At 44.6% G+C, this 15526-nt stretch overlaps 1 protein-coding gene across 4 annotated transcripts in view; it reads left to right on the forward strand.

The window, feature by feature from the left end:
• CEP95 (centrosomal protein 95) overlaps positions 1 to 13637 on the forward strand; it is a 61009-nt gene extending 47372 nt beyond the window's left edge. For 3 of the 4 annotated variants that reach the window (XM_048487745.1, XM_048487743.1, XM_048487744.1), the window contains exons 14-22: positions 1488 to 1669; positions 2529 to 2621; positions 4563 to 4713; positions 6940 to 7100; positions 9060 to 9134; positions 9602 to 9754; positions 11125 to 11271; positions 13162 to 13233; positions 13313 to 13637. In XM_048487745.1, the coding sequence (XP_048343702.1) occupies positions 1488 to 1669; positions 2529 to 2621; positions 4563 to 4713; positions 6940 to 7100; positions 9060 to 9134; positions 9602 to 9754; positions 11125 to 11271; positions 13162 to 13233; positions 13313 to 13492 (1214 nt within the window). In that variant the 3' untranslated portion in view covers positions 13493 to 13637. The remainder of the gene's footprint in view (positions 1 to 1487; positions 1670 to 2528; positions 2622 to 4562; positions 4714 to 6939; positions 7101 to 9059; positions 9135 to 9601; positions 9755 to 11124; positions 11272 to 13161; positions 13234 to 13312) is intronic. The other variant, XM_048487746.1, reaches the window with a different exon arrangement.
• The last annotated feature ends 1889 nt before the right edge of the window (positions 13638 to 15526 follow it).

The following is a 15526-nucleotide window of genomic DNA, read 5'->3' on the forward strand; positions in this document are numbered from 1 at the left end:
GACGGAGCACTCCATAGAGCCCATTTGTAAGTCTATGAGGTGGTGGTGATAGTAGTGAAAAAGCCTGTCTTCACCACCACTATTGCATCAGCAGAATCTCCTCCTCCAACTAAAGTGGTTCATGACCTGATAACACCCAAGTACACCCAAGTGCACATTTGGCCCCTTGCTGTGATGTTTTTGCAAGGTCCTTTCACAAAATCTCATCTGATCTCACTTGGCCAAGTTGAGAGCAGATCTGGTACTTGGAAAATATCAGAAGCACAGCAGTTTGTCCTGTTGGGAGGGAGGGATTCAGATTGATCTTGCTTTTTGGGGCTGACAGGGTCTTTGGGAGTGGGAGAGCTACTACTTGTGTTCTTGATGATTAAAACCTGGCTTAGGTTTTAAAAAATATGGTGGGAAATGTTTTGGAACCACTGGCGAAATCATTAAAGCCTCATTGACTGAGGGGGCTCACTCTAAACCAGAGGTCTTCAACTTTTTGAGCTTCAGGCACTTATGGAATTCTGACACAGGGAGATGGAGCCAACTACAGAATGTCAGGGAATGAGGTCATGCATAACTCTGAAAGTAAATATTCAGCATTTCTGGCAGAAGCTTTGGTTAACAGGATGCCTTTTAAAATTGACATGCTGTTTAAAAAAGTACTGTAGCATACACACAGCTTACTTTCATTCATGTAGTGAAGATCTATATATGGCAGTGACAGCACCCAAGCAACTTTTTAAAAATCTGCATTGCCAGTCAAAAGTCCAGTTGACCAAAACCCACACCCACTTTTGAAAAACACTCCATGGACACCAGTTTGAAATGCGGGTTGGCACCTTCTATCAGCTGTATCTCGTTTGCCAACTCTCTTAGCTGATCTGGCCATAATAATCAAACTCATGGTTGGATTATTCTATATTCTTTACATTGGGCTGCTCTTGAAGACAGCCCAGAAACTGCAGCTGGTTTAGAATGCAGCAGCTGGTTTAGAATTTCTGCTGGGATTAGTCAAAGGGGCTATATATGTTGCCCTTTTTGAAACAACTTAATGGGCCACCAGGTTGTTTCTAAATTCAATTCAAGGTCCTGTTTATGACCTTTGAAGCCCTTCATGGCCAGGGCTCACATACCTAAAGGAAAGCGTCCTTCCTTATGTTCCCCTACACAAAATATGGTCTTCAGGCTGCTGCTTGCTGGCTCCCCCCCCCGCCCTCACCTGGTATCAATCAGAGCCTGGATCTTTTCCATTGTGGCCCCCACATTGTATAATGTGCTTCCTGGGGAAATATTTTAATTTTTAAAATTGTGCTTAGAATTGTACTGTTAGTCCCAACAACGTGCGGCTGGCTAGGTTTCGAAACAGAGCCCTTCAGCTTGCTGTTCCCAGTTTGTCTGTTTTCGTACTGGGTGGGTCCATGCTGCTCTGAGTATGCCTGCAAGAATTTTTCTTCTCAGCTGCTATGTGTATGTATGTTTAATACTCTTCTATTTCACAGCCACCCGGCCTCCAAATAGAACACCTGGCAGGCAACGATCGTTTTCAGCTTCCCCACCACCTTCCTCCCACAAGCCGTCGTCTCAGTTTAAAAAGGTGGCCTGGAGAGATGGAGGGGGGCCAGCAGTGACAATAGGTCATCGCTTGCAAAAGGAACAGGACCGGAGGAGGCTAAGAGCAAAGGTAATGGCAACAGGACTGCAGATGCTTCTAGGCAAGTCAGAGGTCTCGATAACCCCCGTAGCCTGTGAGCTGACTCCTCCTTATGGTCAGCATTGTCCTACTGTTGCAGAGACTGCATAGAGGCTTGTTGCTCTGCTTACCTGAGGCAAGCGGTTTTTAAAAATTCAGAACCAGGGTTAGAGATATCTTGGTGTAGGCTTGATCTGGTGACAGCCTAGAAACACCATGGTTTTGCCGGAGCTGTGCTTGGGCATGAACTATTCAGAAAACTTGTGTTCGCTGCATCTTGGGATTTTTTTTTGGTTTAATAATAGTTTTTTTGTTTGTCTCATTCCCTTACATAGCAATTGTAGGCTTCAGATACCAGGAACTACAATTCCCATCAGCCTCTATCAGCATGGCCAATTGGCCATTGTGGTAAGGGCTGATGGGAATTGTAGTTCCTGAACATCTGGAGAGCCGCAGGTTCCCTACCCCTGGGCTAGTTAATTCAGACTGGTATGAACAAGGGTGCCTTAGGCCTTAAGAACATTCTTCACGTGTTTTGTGTACATTGCCCAACAAGATCTTGGTGGTGGCATTTGTTGATTAGATAGTCCTCAAGACGCCTGGTTGTACCTGTCTGGCATTTTTGAACTATTGTTATCTGCCTAGAAGACTTTTGGGGTTTAAAGGCAGTACTTAAACGAATAGTCAGTGCTTCTTTGTTATACTTTCCAGTGTTTGCATTCAGAGCTAGCATGATCCTGACTTTCTGACCAAGTACTGCCATATCTGATTTCTTCATGTGAATGGCTTATTAAATCCTTCTGTTTGCTCCTCTTGTATGGATGGTACCAGGCTTTGTTTTACCTTCCAGCTGCTGACAAAAGCCTATGAAGATGAACTGAGAGCTTACGAGGCTAGTGAGAGAATCGAACTTGCAAAGTTAAAAACAAAGACCAAGGAATTGGTAAGGGAGAGCATAAAGTAGCAAACTTGTCAGTAGCAAAATGCATTTCTTGTTCTCATATCTGCTTTCCCGGGATTCTAGAGAAGGGTTCCCTGTCTCTCAAAAGAGTTTATGCTTTTAACTTGCAACACAGTACAGAACTAAAATAACTGAGTAAAGTCATGGCAGCATTCTTTATAGGACTGTAACTTGTGCAACAGTGGAATGCACAAAACTAGACGTCTTGAGAAAGTGGGTAGTTAAGCATTTTATTTCAAAATTAAAAGTACAAAACTAAATTGCTGAAATACACAACACTTATTGGTTGTACTTGATCAAGTTAAAGCAAATGCTTATTTTCTAGTAATGCATTAGTATCTGTCAGGGGTCTCCAAATGTATTTGCAGACCAAAGAGAGGCCTTTATATCCTGAAAGAAATAATTTTTACTTCTGTTATTTAGTAAGTAAGAATACACATATTGTTAATAATAAGTTAATGATGTATACTTGTTACCTCTACTGCATTATGTTATAGTTTGTCAGATTTGAAGAAGAACATTTGAAATGCTACATTGATCCGGAGGTGGCATCGTTGACGACACTTTGTGCATGTTTCATTGAGAACATTGTCTTTTGTTTACTTCTGTGTACTTTTGTGTAAAGCTTATATGCTGTAAAAAGATGATTTCTGATGTTTAGGAAAAATAGTTGTTAGATCATCATTAGTAAAGATTTTCTTAAAGTTAATAGAATCACGTAGTTATTGCCCTATTGGGTAGGTACGTCCTAGGTGCAAAGTTTTATTAGATTTAGCCTCCAACATTCTTCCCCCTTTTCACTGCACATGTTGGAGGGGACAAAGGGAGGGAGGAGAAAGAAAGGGGGAGGGAGAGCACATGAGTGAGGAATGCTGTGTGGGGCTGGGAGCTGAGTCAAAGCTTCGCCTCAGAGCAGGTTTGCTGCAGCTACTCATCCTCCTCTGCTAGGCCCTTCCTTCCCTCAAACACCTTGCTTTCCATGCCCAGGCTCTCAGGTAATGGGGTGGTGGTAGTCCAGGGCTCCCCTCATGTTACTTCCACACAGCCAGAGCCTCCACCTCCTTCTCTTGCTGCCTCTGGTGAGGGGCAAGCAAGCTGCTGGGCCAGATAAAATCTTGTAGCAGGCCACATGTGGCACAAAGGCCACAGTTTGGTGGCCGCTGGTCTATCTCATTGTGATTCTTCAGAGAGTTACTACAAGCTACTTCACCAGATGTTTTCATCAATCTCTCCATTTTGAAGGGTAGGAGTCCCCAACCTTTTTGAGCCTGGGGGCACATTTGGAATTCTAACGCGGCATGGTGGGTGCAGCAACAAAATGGCCACCACAAAATGATTGCCACTGCTTAATGTTAGTAACACAGTACAGATGCTATGCTGTGGTTGCAGTTACTGTCAAAGCAACATTTTTTTAAAAAATCTGCACAACCAATCAGAAGCCTTGCTAGGAAAAAGCCCAGCCTGGCCCCACCCATCTTCTAACAATACTTGGTGGGCATCAGAACAGGTGTTAGCTGATGCCCTGGCACCCATGTGTACCACGTTGGGGATTCCTGTTGTATGTTTTTTGTGAACAGTCTGACTAGAAATGAATGTTGCCAGCTTTTGAAAAGGCCAGGACAGAAGTGGGAAGGGGTTAAAATAGAGCATCCTACATGCATGGCCTCATTCAGACACTCGCCTGCCTCCTACTTATTAATGACTCTGTCTTGGTCTATATTTGCTGCCTGTAATCTTAATGCAAAGAACAGGTAGCAAGATATTGTACAGTGCAAGAACTAGTACAACAAAGAGTCTTGGTTCAATATTGCTTATGCATCCACTGTTTGTTCCTTTGAAGGCTCCAAAATCTCTGTGCAAATGTTATTGTTGTTGTGGACTCTTGTGTAGGAGTAATCGTTATTTATGTGTATTTACATCTAGGAACGAAGATACAAAGCAAGCTTATTTAAAGAATCTCCAAGTGTGTTACCAGCTGCAGAGATTTACTCTAGAAAAATGGTACCTAGGAATCTCAAACTCAGCCAGAGGATTTCAAGAGGAGGATTTGTAAAGCCAAAGAAAGCAGCTCCAAGTAAGAACCTTGGTGGCAAGTTAGGCACCCTTTAAAGGCATGGGCTGGAGTCCCAGAATATTGGCTTCATGCTAAATTAAACCAGCAAAAGCATTTTTCTATCTAGGCTTCTGTAAAGGAAGATAATTCTCATGCAACTTGATGCTTTTCTAGATGATCCAAAAGCATTTGTATCAATAATTTCCTTTCTGCTATACATGTGATTGGCTTGGAAGTGGCTGCTGTTGTGGCATTGTTGCAGATTACCAGCTAGCCACGGGATGTATGGTCAAAGGAGCTAGAGCAGCTCACTAAGCCTTTTCAGACTTTAGGACTTTTCAGACTTGAGGTGAAGAGCAACAGTTGTTCAGTTTCAGACTGTCAGTGTGCCTGTACTTTAAAAATGTGCCTTGACACCTGCAGTAAGTGCCCATCTCTTAATGCCGGTGTGCGCAACTGGAATTTGAGCAGTTCGTGTTTTTTTTCTGAGCTAAGCCAGTCTGTGGGTATGACATGAAAGACCAAATTCTCTAAGTATACATATGGAAGACACTTATGTGTCTACATTGTTCAACTTAAATCTGCTTTCAAGGTGTAGGGTTGTTATGTTCTTAGGGGGGCAGGCATGGCCTAAATGACACAGGGAGAATGGCATTAGCTGCTGTTCCAAGCCTCTGTGAAAGAAGCTGAGGCACTATAACAACTCACCCTGTGACTTCTGCAGTGATCAAATGGCCGCAGCCTTTGAGATGAGCATCTTGGATGGGATAGAGAGAAGGTTGGGATTTTGTCACGCTCTGTAACTGCAAGAAAACTTTTATTAAAAAAAGACCGATCAGACTTCCAGATGGATTCTGGAATACAGAGAGAGAAATTTTATTAGCACAAACACACATTCTTTAGCGCTGTATGTTATACTGAGATTCCACAGGAAACAGCACGGAATGTGGTATTGGACAAAGAATACAGCTACCTGAGAATCTCCGCTTTCATGTATATTTTAAAGCCAATTTGCAGCCATAAGAATTAGGAAAAAAATGCTTGAAAGTATGTGGCCCAGTGCCTGATACATTCTCTGAAGCCACAAGTTGCTGAATAGACACTTCTTGATGATGTGGACTGCAATGACCTGTCGAGTTTCTTGTCATTTCCTAGGGCTCCCGTTCCCAGCAGGAGAGCAAAATGACATATTTGCATTGTTTATACCCTACTGTGCAAAATTCAGCTTTTTGTGGTCCAAAAATTGGCTTGTCATAGCATTTTAATTTTTGTTTATGTTGAAATACGAATAGCGTTGGCCTTACTCCTAATGAACTGCTAGAGTTCTGGGGAAAAAATTGGACTGATCACTGAGGGGTTTGTCACACATATGTACATGTTAGAACTCAATGGCAGTTTTCCAAGGTAAAACAGTTTGGGATGGAGTAGTTTGGAGTGGTGAAGCCTGTGTGTATGCACATGTTCAACTTTCTCTGAAGGCTGTTTGGAAGCATCTGCTTGTTCAAAAAACTGGGATGAGTCTACTTGTCAGGGTTCCAGGGAATATAGCTTGTCTAAAGCTATCTGGCTGTCTGTCTGCTTGTAGACACAAAGTGAAGTACAGGTTTTATGTATTGTCGAAGGCTTTCACGGCCAGATTCAATGAGGTGCTGTGTGGTTTCCGGGCTGTATGCTGCTGGAGACACTCCTGGAACACGGCCATACAGCCCAGAAACCACATAGCACCTCAGTGAAGTACAGGTTCTTATCAAAAAGGGCTAAGACTAGAATGTGTGAAAAGCCTGCCAGTAAGTCAAGATCTTCTTCTCAAGCCCAGCCCTGAATGCCCTCGCTTGGTGCATGGCAGGTGAGCACAGAATATGGCCTTCTGGCCTGCTCCACATTTACTTGCCTGGTGCCAAACTTCTGTTTTGGTCACTAGTTGGAAACATTTGCATTCAGTCTTCTGTTGATGTATTTTCTTCTCTTGACTTCCATTGGCTTTCTCTAGATTTAGGGCTGGTCTCATGGTATTTATTTCTTATGTATTTTCCCTAGTTTCCATATGTAAATAAATAGTTTTTACTCTGCGGTGTTGGGAGCAGCAGCTGAGAGTACAAGAGGCACTTGGAAACAAGCAAGTACTGGCTTGCAGCATCCTCACTAGGCAAGGTGGAGGCAGTTTGAATGCTGGGGCTGAGGTTGCCTCTAAGGAGAGCTGCTGACCTTGTTTTTCCAACCCTCGTGGTTTACCTCTGCCTTTCACAGTGAAGATCAAAGAGAACAACCTCCTGCCTCTCCTAGTGGAGGAGTTCCCCCACTTGCACATTTCCCGCCCAACCATGAACAAGATGTGGCAGCAGCAGCTTGCGCAGATACAACTACTGAAGTCTCCCAGCAACAGATCACAGCTGAAACTCCAAAGTGAAGTGAGTTAATTGACCACAGTTAGAGCAAATTATAATATGCGTGGAAAAAAGATCTGGCTTCTTCTGATTTGTTTTGTACTGGAGGCTTGGCCACTTTAACTTTTCTAGTCCATGCTTAGGGCTCTGAGTAGCTTTTATCTATGCGGTCACTTCTTAAATTCTACTCACACATATTGAGGTTGAAGCACTGACCATATTCTTCCTGTCCTTGTGAAAAAAAAGAAAGCAGTTCCTTGCTTCTTTTCGTGGAGCTAAAGTGTCTCTCTTCAAGAATTGTCACTTTTCAGTGATCTGCTTCCTGCTCCATATATGGAAAGAGATTTCTGAGAGGGGCAGTTGATCCGGTTCTGCCAGGCAAAGAGGAAGTTAGACATTTCCTTGACAAGAAGTGCATTCGATTGTAAAAGTGGGAAGCCACAAGGACTTGTGGGAGGCATCTCATTTCCCCCTCCCCCACTATTTCCTTGTTCCCTTCCCTGAAGTCCTTTTTTCCTTCTTCCACCTCTCCTTCCCACCTACCAGCTCAACCCTGCTTTTATGTGCCCCTTGTCTTCAGCTTTTCTTCCTTCCCTACACCTGGTCACGGGCCCAGTTGTACCCGGTGGAACCTGCAGTATCTCTTGTATCACCTTCTCCACACTACTTCCTCTTTCCTTCACCTGGCAACTCCATATCCTCACCTTTCTCTACTTCCTTCTCTCCTTCCTGTACACCAACTAACCTACTTTATCTGCTCCCCCTTAACTGTATTTATTATTTATTCACATCCTGTCTTTCTCTAAAATGAGGACCCAAAGATGCTTACATCATTCTACCTGTTCTGTTGTATCCTCACAACAATCCTGGCTCAAAGTCACCCAGAGAGCTTCTACAGTAGAGGGGGAATTTAAACCTTGGTCTCCCAGGCCCTGTTCTGAAAGCAGAAGCACTGCACCATACTGACTTCCATGGGACTGCTGCTCTTGTGAGCAGCTGGGCCTCAGTGAGTCATGAAATTCATATCATTATCAAATTGTCCAGCAATTACTGGTAATGAGTCCTCCTTCAAAGACCAAAAGGGAAGGGCCTGACCCTTCCCCCTGCCTATGACTGACAGAAACTCAGCCTGTAGCCAAACTACTGTGGCTGCCTAGCAACAGCCACTGAGAGCATCTGTTTCATAAAAAACATAGGTGCTCCTTTTATCTTTTGTGAGTTTTTCACACACAGTTTTTTCAAATTTTGTGGGGGGGTTTTCTGCAACCTGGGGCATTTTTTATGTTTGTCGACAGATCTGTCCCATCTGTTCACAGTTCCAATCCAATCCAAAAACCTTTATTAGGCATATAATCAAGAAAATGGACACAGCTCCAGATTAAAGTACTCTCAGATTTGGCCAGGCTGAAAATTAAAATATGTGAGCGGGGACCTGTGATGGTTGCAGTGGGATCCCTTCCTCTTCTTAGCTGCCCCCTAATTGATGCCTGCAGCAGGTTTTACCCTCTCTCTCATCACTGCCATCAGGCCTTCTGTAGCATTTTTCCCCTCACCATCATCACTGTCCTGGTGTGACTCCCAGATCCTCCTTACTGTCACTGCTGCCAGTGGCAAGCCCAGCATGGCTTTTAGTCTCTGGTGTCAAGGTCAATATGGCTTTCTCCACCCCCACCACCCTGCAGTTACTGTTCCCAGCAATGAGTCCAGTGTCACTCCTGGTGGGCCCACTGTGACTTGCTTCACCTTCCCCACCTCTGGGGTTCCTGTCTTCTGCTGGCACAAACTGAGTATGGCTCCTAGCCTTTGCTGATGACCCACTAAGGCTATCTGCCCCTCCTAGGCTCATTGACAGAGGAAGAGGTGGGTAAATGCATTGCCAGGACATGAACAGATGGTTCTTTTGTTTGCAATGCGAGATGACCTGGTGATGATCATAAAGGTTGATACTTGGGAAGAATACAGCTTTTTCCCCTCTCTTTTCAGGTAGGAGAAGCCCTAAAGAAGCATGACCTACTGGTTGAGCTCATTAAGAACGAGCAGGCACATAACAAGAGATTGGTATGTTTGGGTTGCCCTGCCAGGGTGCATGATTCATACAGACTGTTGCAACTGTGTGACTCACCCAACCAAATGCAGTTGACGGAGTCCACCTTGACTACCAGGATCATGCTAATCTTTTGATTTTTTTCCTACCAGCCTGGTAATGCAGACACAGGGCAAGTGTTAAGCACAGGGCCAGTATATGGCTGGCAGGCTGTGTCCAATTTTGTCGCTTGCAACTTCTGCAGGCCAAGTCTATTCAAACCACTCTTCTGATTAAGAGAGCATGCGCCACACTGCACCAAGACTGAGACTGTCTGGATAACAAAATAGTTTTGAAAATGGCTTGCTCTAGTGAACTCCTTGTTTAGCTCCAGCCCTGTCAGAGGGGTGGGGAATGAAATTCCCATCTTCCAAGTATTTTTGTTCAACAGTGACCTGAACTCCCTTCTTGTTAATGGAACTTGTTTGCCTTTTTTTCCCAGCAAGATTTAAAGCAACGCATTCATTGTCAGAAGTACGCCCAAAATAAAATGAGAGAGAGACGTCAGCAAATTATCCGAGCCAAAAAGTACTACCAAGATTACAGAGTTCAACTGCGGGCTAAGATGATGAGGGCCAGGACCCGTGAGGAACGGGTAAGCGCGAGCCCTTCCTTTCTAGGATGTAGAATTGTTTTTCTGTCAGAAGGGTCAACTTAGATTTTTATTCGTCTTGCTGTGTTCAAATGTGAACTTTATTTAGATGTTTCTAGTATGGTATGGCTGCAGCTGCAGATACCAATAACAGAGAGTCGGCTTAGGGACGAGGTTAGCAGTATGAGCTGGAATCTGGGAGGTCTTCACTTCCAATCTTAGGTTTGTTCACTATCTACTGAGGCTATGGCAATCTACAGATACATTTCAGTCTCCTTACGCTAATGTACATGAAGTGCTTTTTTAAACTCAGCACTGTGCCATAATCAATTATGTACCTGGGCTGCCATCCTGTGGCCTTATTTCAAGCTAGCAGCCTTTCTGTGACATTTAGGTCTTCTTCAGTTATCAGTGTTGCATGGGAGCTAGCCATAGGAGGGCACAGGCAGCACCCTCCCCATAACAATACCTAGCAATCATGTTTTTGTAGCTTTTTGACAAGTGGTGGGAGGATACAAAGGGGCTGCCACAATACAGCTGGAAGATCTGTACAACTACACAGGCAGTACTTTGTGTTCTAGCAGCTGCCACCTTGTGTTTTCAACTAAAAAGCAGTGCTCAAAACAATAGTTATCTCTCCCTTTCCTACCTCAGTCCTCACCTGTATTGCACAATTGGTCCCATTTGAATAGGAATTTAATTTACAGATGAGTAGACTTACATTTTCGTTCATGGTTTATAGTGCTACTTTTCTAAACTGCTCTTTTCCCACACCGATGGCTCATCAGTAAATGGCAGCTTGAGATGCTGAGTGTCTAGAATAATGTTTTTCACAGTTTTCTACCCACAGGCTGCAGCCCAAGATAAAAATGTCATTTTATCTTAGGACAGTTGCCTGTTCCTGTGCAGAAATTGCCTTCTGGGATTTTAAGTATTTGACAGTGTGTTGACATTTCCCCACAGCAAGAACTGGGTGCCGTTGGTGATGGGCATCTGGCAATTCCTTCCTTAAGTAGGAAAAATTGTTTGCATGTGGTTTTGGGAAAGAGAAGGAGGTTTTCAGATCTGCATTGTGGAAAAAAAAATCCTTCTTCCACCATTAACCAAATAGAGCTGTTTGAGGCAAATATTTGCAAGTTTGGGATAACTTACGTAAGAAGAAAAAAGCAAACAAAATGAAGACAGTGATAAAAGGGGAAAGTGAAATCCTATGAGGAGATCAGTATAATGACCTTAACAGATAGGCCTGATCTAGAGTCGAGTCTATTGATTTCAATGGGACTGGTAATAACTGGCCCTTTGTCTTGAAGCCTTCGTTTTTAAAACAGAACTCCCCTTATATGTATGATTGTGTTTGTCATTTTGTTCAACAGATATTTAAAAACCTATTTGAAGAAGGTTTGGATATTCAGAAGCAACGGCTGCATGAGCTGAGAACGTATGCCAAAGATAAACGTGCTGAGCAGTTGAGACAGCACCAGGCAGAACTGGAATCCATGGAGAACTACTACAAGGATCAGGTAGATTCATCTTGTATCATATTCTAATAGTGAAGTTGGCCAGGTTTTTGGTTATTTAAATTCTGTAACTGGAGTTGTGAATGGGCAGAACAGATCTTTCTGCAAACCAGAAAAGGGTCCCAAGTTTGCAGAAAAATGGGAAACCTAAAAGAAATACATTGGAGAGGAGTGTGTGTGTTAAAACTCCAAAAATTATAAAAAGAGTGCCTGTAACTTTAAGCAATGGATTTCCTCTATGACTATTGCTAAGAAATGGCAGCATTCCAGGCTTCAATTTCAGGGGGTGAAGACAGGACCTATTTTGGCCTTTGAGGGAAGACTCATTGGGGCCAGGCCTAGCTAGTGTTGCCAGCTCTATGTTGGAAAATTCCTGAAGATTTTGTGCTGAAGTCTGTGGAGGGAAGTAACCTTAGCAGGGCATAATACCACAGGTTATATCCTCCAAATCAGCCATTTTCTCCAGGAAGGCCGATCTCCAGATCTCTGTGTTCAGTTGAAATTGGGGGGGGGGGGGGGCTCTCTGGGTCTCCCCTGGAGGTTGGCAACCCTAGGCCTGGTAACAACCTCAGGTGACTTGATACCATTTCACTTGCATAACTCAACGAGCCTGACTGCTTGCTACTGTTCAACAGAAGCCCCCCTATGAAAGTCAGTGCGGTATAGCAGTTAGAGCTTCAGAGTACTGTTCACAACGCCCAGGTTTGAATCCCCATCATGCTGAGGAAGTTCACTGGATTATATAGGACCAGTCATATACATTCATCCTAACCTACCTTGCAGGGTTATTGTGTGGATAAAAAGGATAGGAGAATTGAAAGCTGCTTTGGTTTCCACTATGGAGAAAGACTATAGTTTTTCAAGGCTGAGACAAGAGGAGGCAGAAAATGTAAGATGGGGAGGTAAATATAGGAGAGTCAGGTGGGAAGAAGATAGGATTACCAACTCAGGCTGGGAAATTCCTGGAGTTTGAAAGTGGAGCCTGGGCAGGGTGGGATTTGAAGAGATAAGGGACTTCAGAAGGGTATAAATGCCTTAGACTCCAACCCTCAGGTAAGGTCTGGTGATCATCCAGAATTACATTGATTTCAAGATGACAAAGATCAGTTCCCCTAGAGAAAAAATTGCCTTGGAGGATGGCATCCATGGCATTATATTCTTCTTCTTTTTTTAATATATATTTATTAATTTTGTGTAATAAAATTAGAAAAGAGGAGAAGAAAAAAAGATTTGCAGAGGGCATATAATACATTTTATACTTTGCATATACATTTGGTTTAGCCTATACATACAAGAATAACATAAGGAAATAGAGGATAAATATTGCTTACTAGTCTGAATTAAAAAAAGACTCTATTCTTTAAAATATTTTGGATTGAGCATAGGACAATAAGAAAAAAAAGTGAAACAGTCATACAAACTTAAAAACTTAAAAACAAACAAACATGAAAATAAAATTTTAAAAAATTAAGTAACTTATAGAATAGTGGATATATATAATAAAGTTATATATATAAGAAAAAAAGAACAAGGATAAATAGGGAGTGACTTCCCTCCATTCATCCTTATATTTTGTTATATTCCTCTGAGGTTGCTTCTCTCCCCAAACCTCATGGTCACAAGGCTTTAGCCCCAAATCTCCAGCAATTTTCCAACCTGGAACGTACAACCTTAAGGGGAATCAAATCCTGTCACCACCACTACTGTGTTGGGGGGAGGTAGGAAGAGAGAGAAATGGGGTTGCAGGAGGGAGAGGCAGAGAACTAAGGGGAGAGAATGGGACAGCTGGTGCCACAAGTTTCTTGTGGGTCCCCACTCGCTCCTTCCTGTAATTTACAAGGATGTTGCTAAGCCTAGTTTGCACATAATTGACTCTTCCTTTGTTATGTTTAGTTTTCAATGCTGGCTGAAGCAGTTTCAGAAGAACATAAACAAATCCAAGTCAGAGAGAGAACACATGCAAAAGTAAGACTCCGCTCATCCACTTTTCAGAATTAATATTAATTAACCAGCTCCTTGACTGAGTGCCCGTGGTTTCTTACAGATGCTGAACAAAGTCAAGTCTGAATTTAAATCAAAGATGGAGAAAGAGATCCAGGAACTGCAGGACGTGATCACTCAGAATGATGATGATTCATTCTTCTGTGACCTAGAAGCTGATCGCCTCAGATCCAGACTTCAGATGGCTTCCTTTCAATACAGCAAAAACTACCATTTCCTTTAGCGAGTGTTGGGAAGCGGGTATTGATGAATGTAATAGCTTGAACTGTTGCTTCTGCCTTAATCTTGTTCACAATTTCAGGCACTGGGAATATTTGACATTTTTAAAGACTTTTTTAAAAAATAAAAGTTTGCTAATTAGATCAAAATTCATGTTCAGACCTCTTTCTGCAAGTGCAAATGACGTACAACATGTGTAAATCCCAAGTTGGTTCATTTAGGAAACAGATTAACTGTATGCAGGAAGTTTAATTTGAATTTAAGTGCGACAGGTTGTTTGGAACAACTTCTCTCAGGCACATTTTCCAAATGAAAGGGCTACTATCAGTCATCAACTAGCATCAGCCACCAAGTTTTGGTATAACAGCTTCATATCCACACTAGCAACCCCATCCAAAGTGCTTGGGTGGCCAGGGATAGCACCACTGCAAGGCAGTGAAGATCCAGGAAACCCTGGCTGCCTCACAATCCCCTACAGGCTAAAACAGCCTTTTGGGTGGCATACCTCAGAGGCCCCAGGGCAGGGGTATGTCTGCCTTGGGCACATGGGGAGTCAAATGTCCCCAGGCACAGAGGTGAAGCTACAAGGGGGCCAGGGGGTGCGTGTTGCACGGGGTGCACGCTGGGGGGGGGGGGCGCAAAATTTCAGGTTTGTGTTTTTTCAGTTTTTGGCCTGCAGGGACACAGTTTTTAGGCTGGCAGCACCAAAATTTCAGGGTATCTTTAGGAAACTCTCCTGATGATACCACCCCAGGTCTGGTGAGGTTTGGTTCTGGGGGTCCAAAGTTATGGACTCCCAAAGGGGGTGCCTCCATTCCCCATTGTTTCCATTGGGCGCTAATAGGAGATGGGGGATACATCTTTGAGGGTCTATAACTTTGGACCCCCTGAACCAAATTTTACCAAACCTGGGTGGTATCATCAGGAGTCTCTCCTAAAGATACCCTGAAATTTAGGTGCTGCTAGCCTACAAACTGTGCCCTCTGCAGGGCAAAAACTGAAAAAACACTAAAAATACAAAAAACACAAATGAACATGGGGGGGCAAAACTATGCCTTTGCCCAGGCGCCACCCATTTGGTCTGGACGCAGTGTGTAACAGACTTCCCTCTGTGATACACCTCTGAAGATGCCAGCCACAGATGCAGGCAAAACGTTAGGAACAAGATCCACCAGACCACGGCCACACAGCTCGGAAAACTCATCACAACCATTAGGAAAGAGAGTTGGTGAGGAGAGAGCCATGAATATTTTGCTGGGGGTGTGTCCTGCGCCCGGGGCAGGGTCCCCTCCGGGACCCCTGTTGCCAACTCACCTTCCCCTGCCCGGCTCCTGGACTCGCCGGCCTCACCCCCGTTCTCCGGGGAGTGGACTAAGTGGGACAGCCGCTTTAGCCACAGGTTGGCCCGACTGCCCACCACTGCCCTAAGGCCCGCAGAACACTTGGGAGGGAGAGTAGGAAAGCCTCCCCGTTAGCCCCTGGAATTGTGGCTTCTCCCTTCCCCACGGTACCTGCCCCCTCTGCTGGTTCCCCGTCTGTCTGGCTCCCCAGGACAGTTACCCCCTTTCCCCCCTCCTCTCCTCTTTGCCCACACCCCTTTTGGTGGTCCTTTCCCTGCTGCTCTCCGTCCCTTTCACCTTCCCCCTCCACATACGCACTCTCCCTCCTTCCCGTCTCTCTCCCCGTTCTTCCTGGGTGTTCCCCCTTTTATCCCCTCCTGTGCCTGCCGAGGGGTTGAAAACCCCGCCCCCGTCAGAGCACGCGCTCCCCTCTTCAGCCCAACAGGGCCCAGCTGTGCGTCCTCTTCCGGCTGGCCCCTTAGCCGGTGGCCGTGGCAACGAGGCTCCTGGGTGTCTCGTTCCTGTGCCCAAGGAACAACTTCTCTTTTCCTGCCGCCGTCACTCTCGTCCTCCCCGCCGGCCTCGGGCCTCCCCTCCAGGCTCCTGCCTTGCCCCGCCCACCAGCCGCGGCACGGGGCACAAGTCCGGGGAGGGGGGGCTACCCCCGCTCCTGGACAGGGTGGGAGGTGTTTTGTGAA

This window comes from Sphaerodactylus townsendi, linkage group LG03 (genome assembly GCF_021028975.2).
Source record: "Sphaerodactylus townsendi isolate TG3544 linkage group LG03, MPM_Stown_v2.3, whole genome shotgun sequence".
Classification (NCBI taxonomy): Eukaryota; Metazoa; Chordata; class Lepidosauria; order Squamata; family Sphaerodactylidae; genus Sphaerodactylus; species Sphaerodactylus townsendi.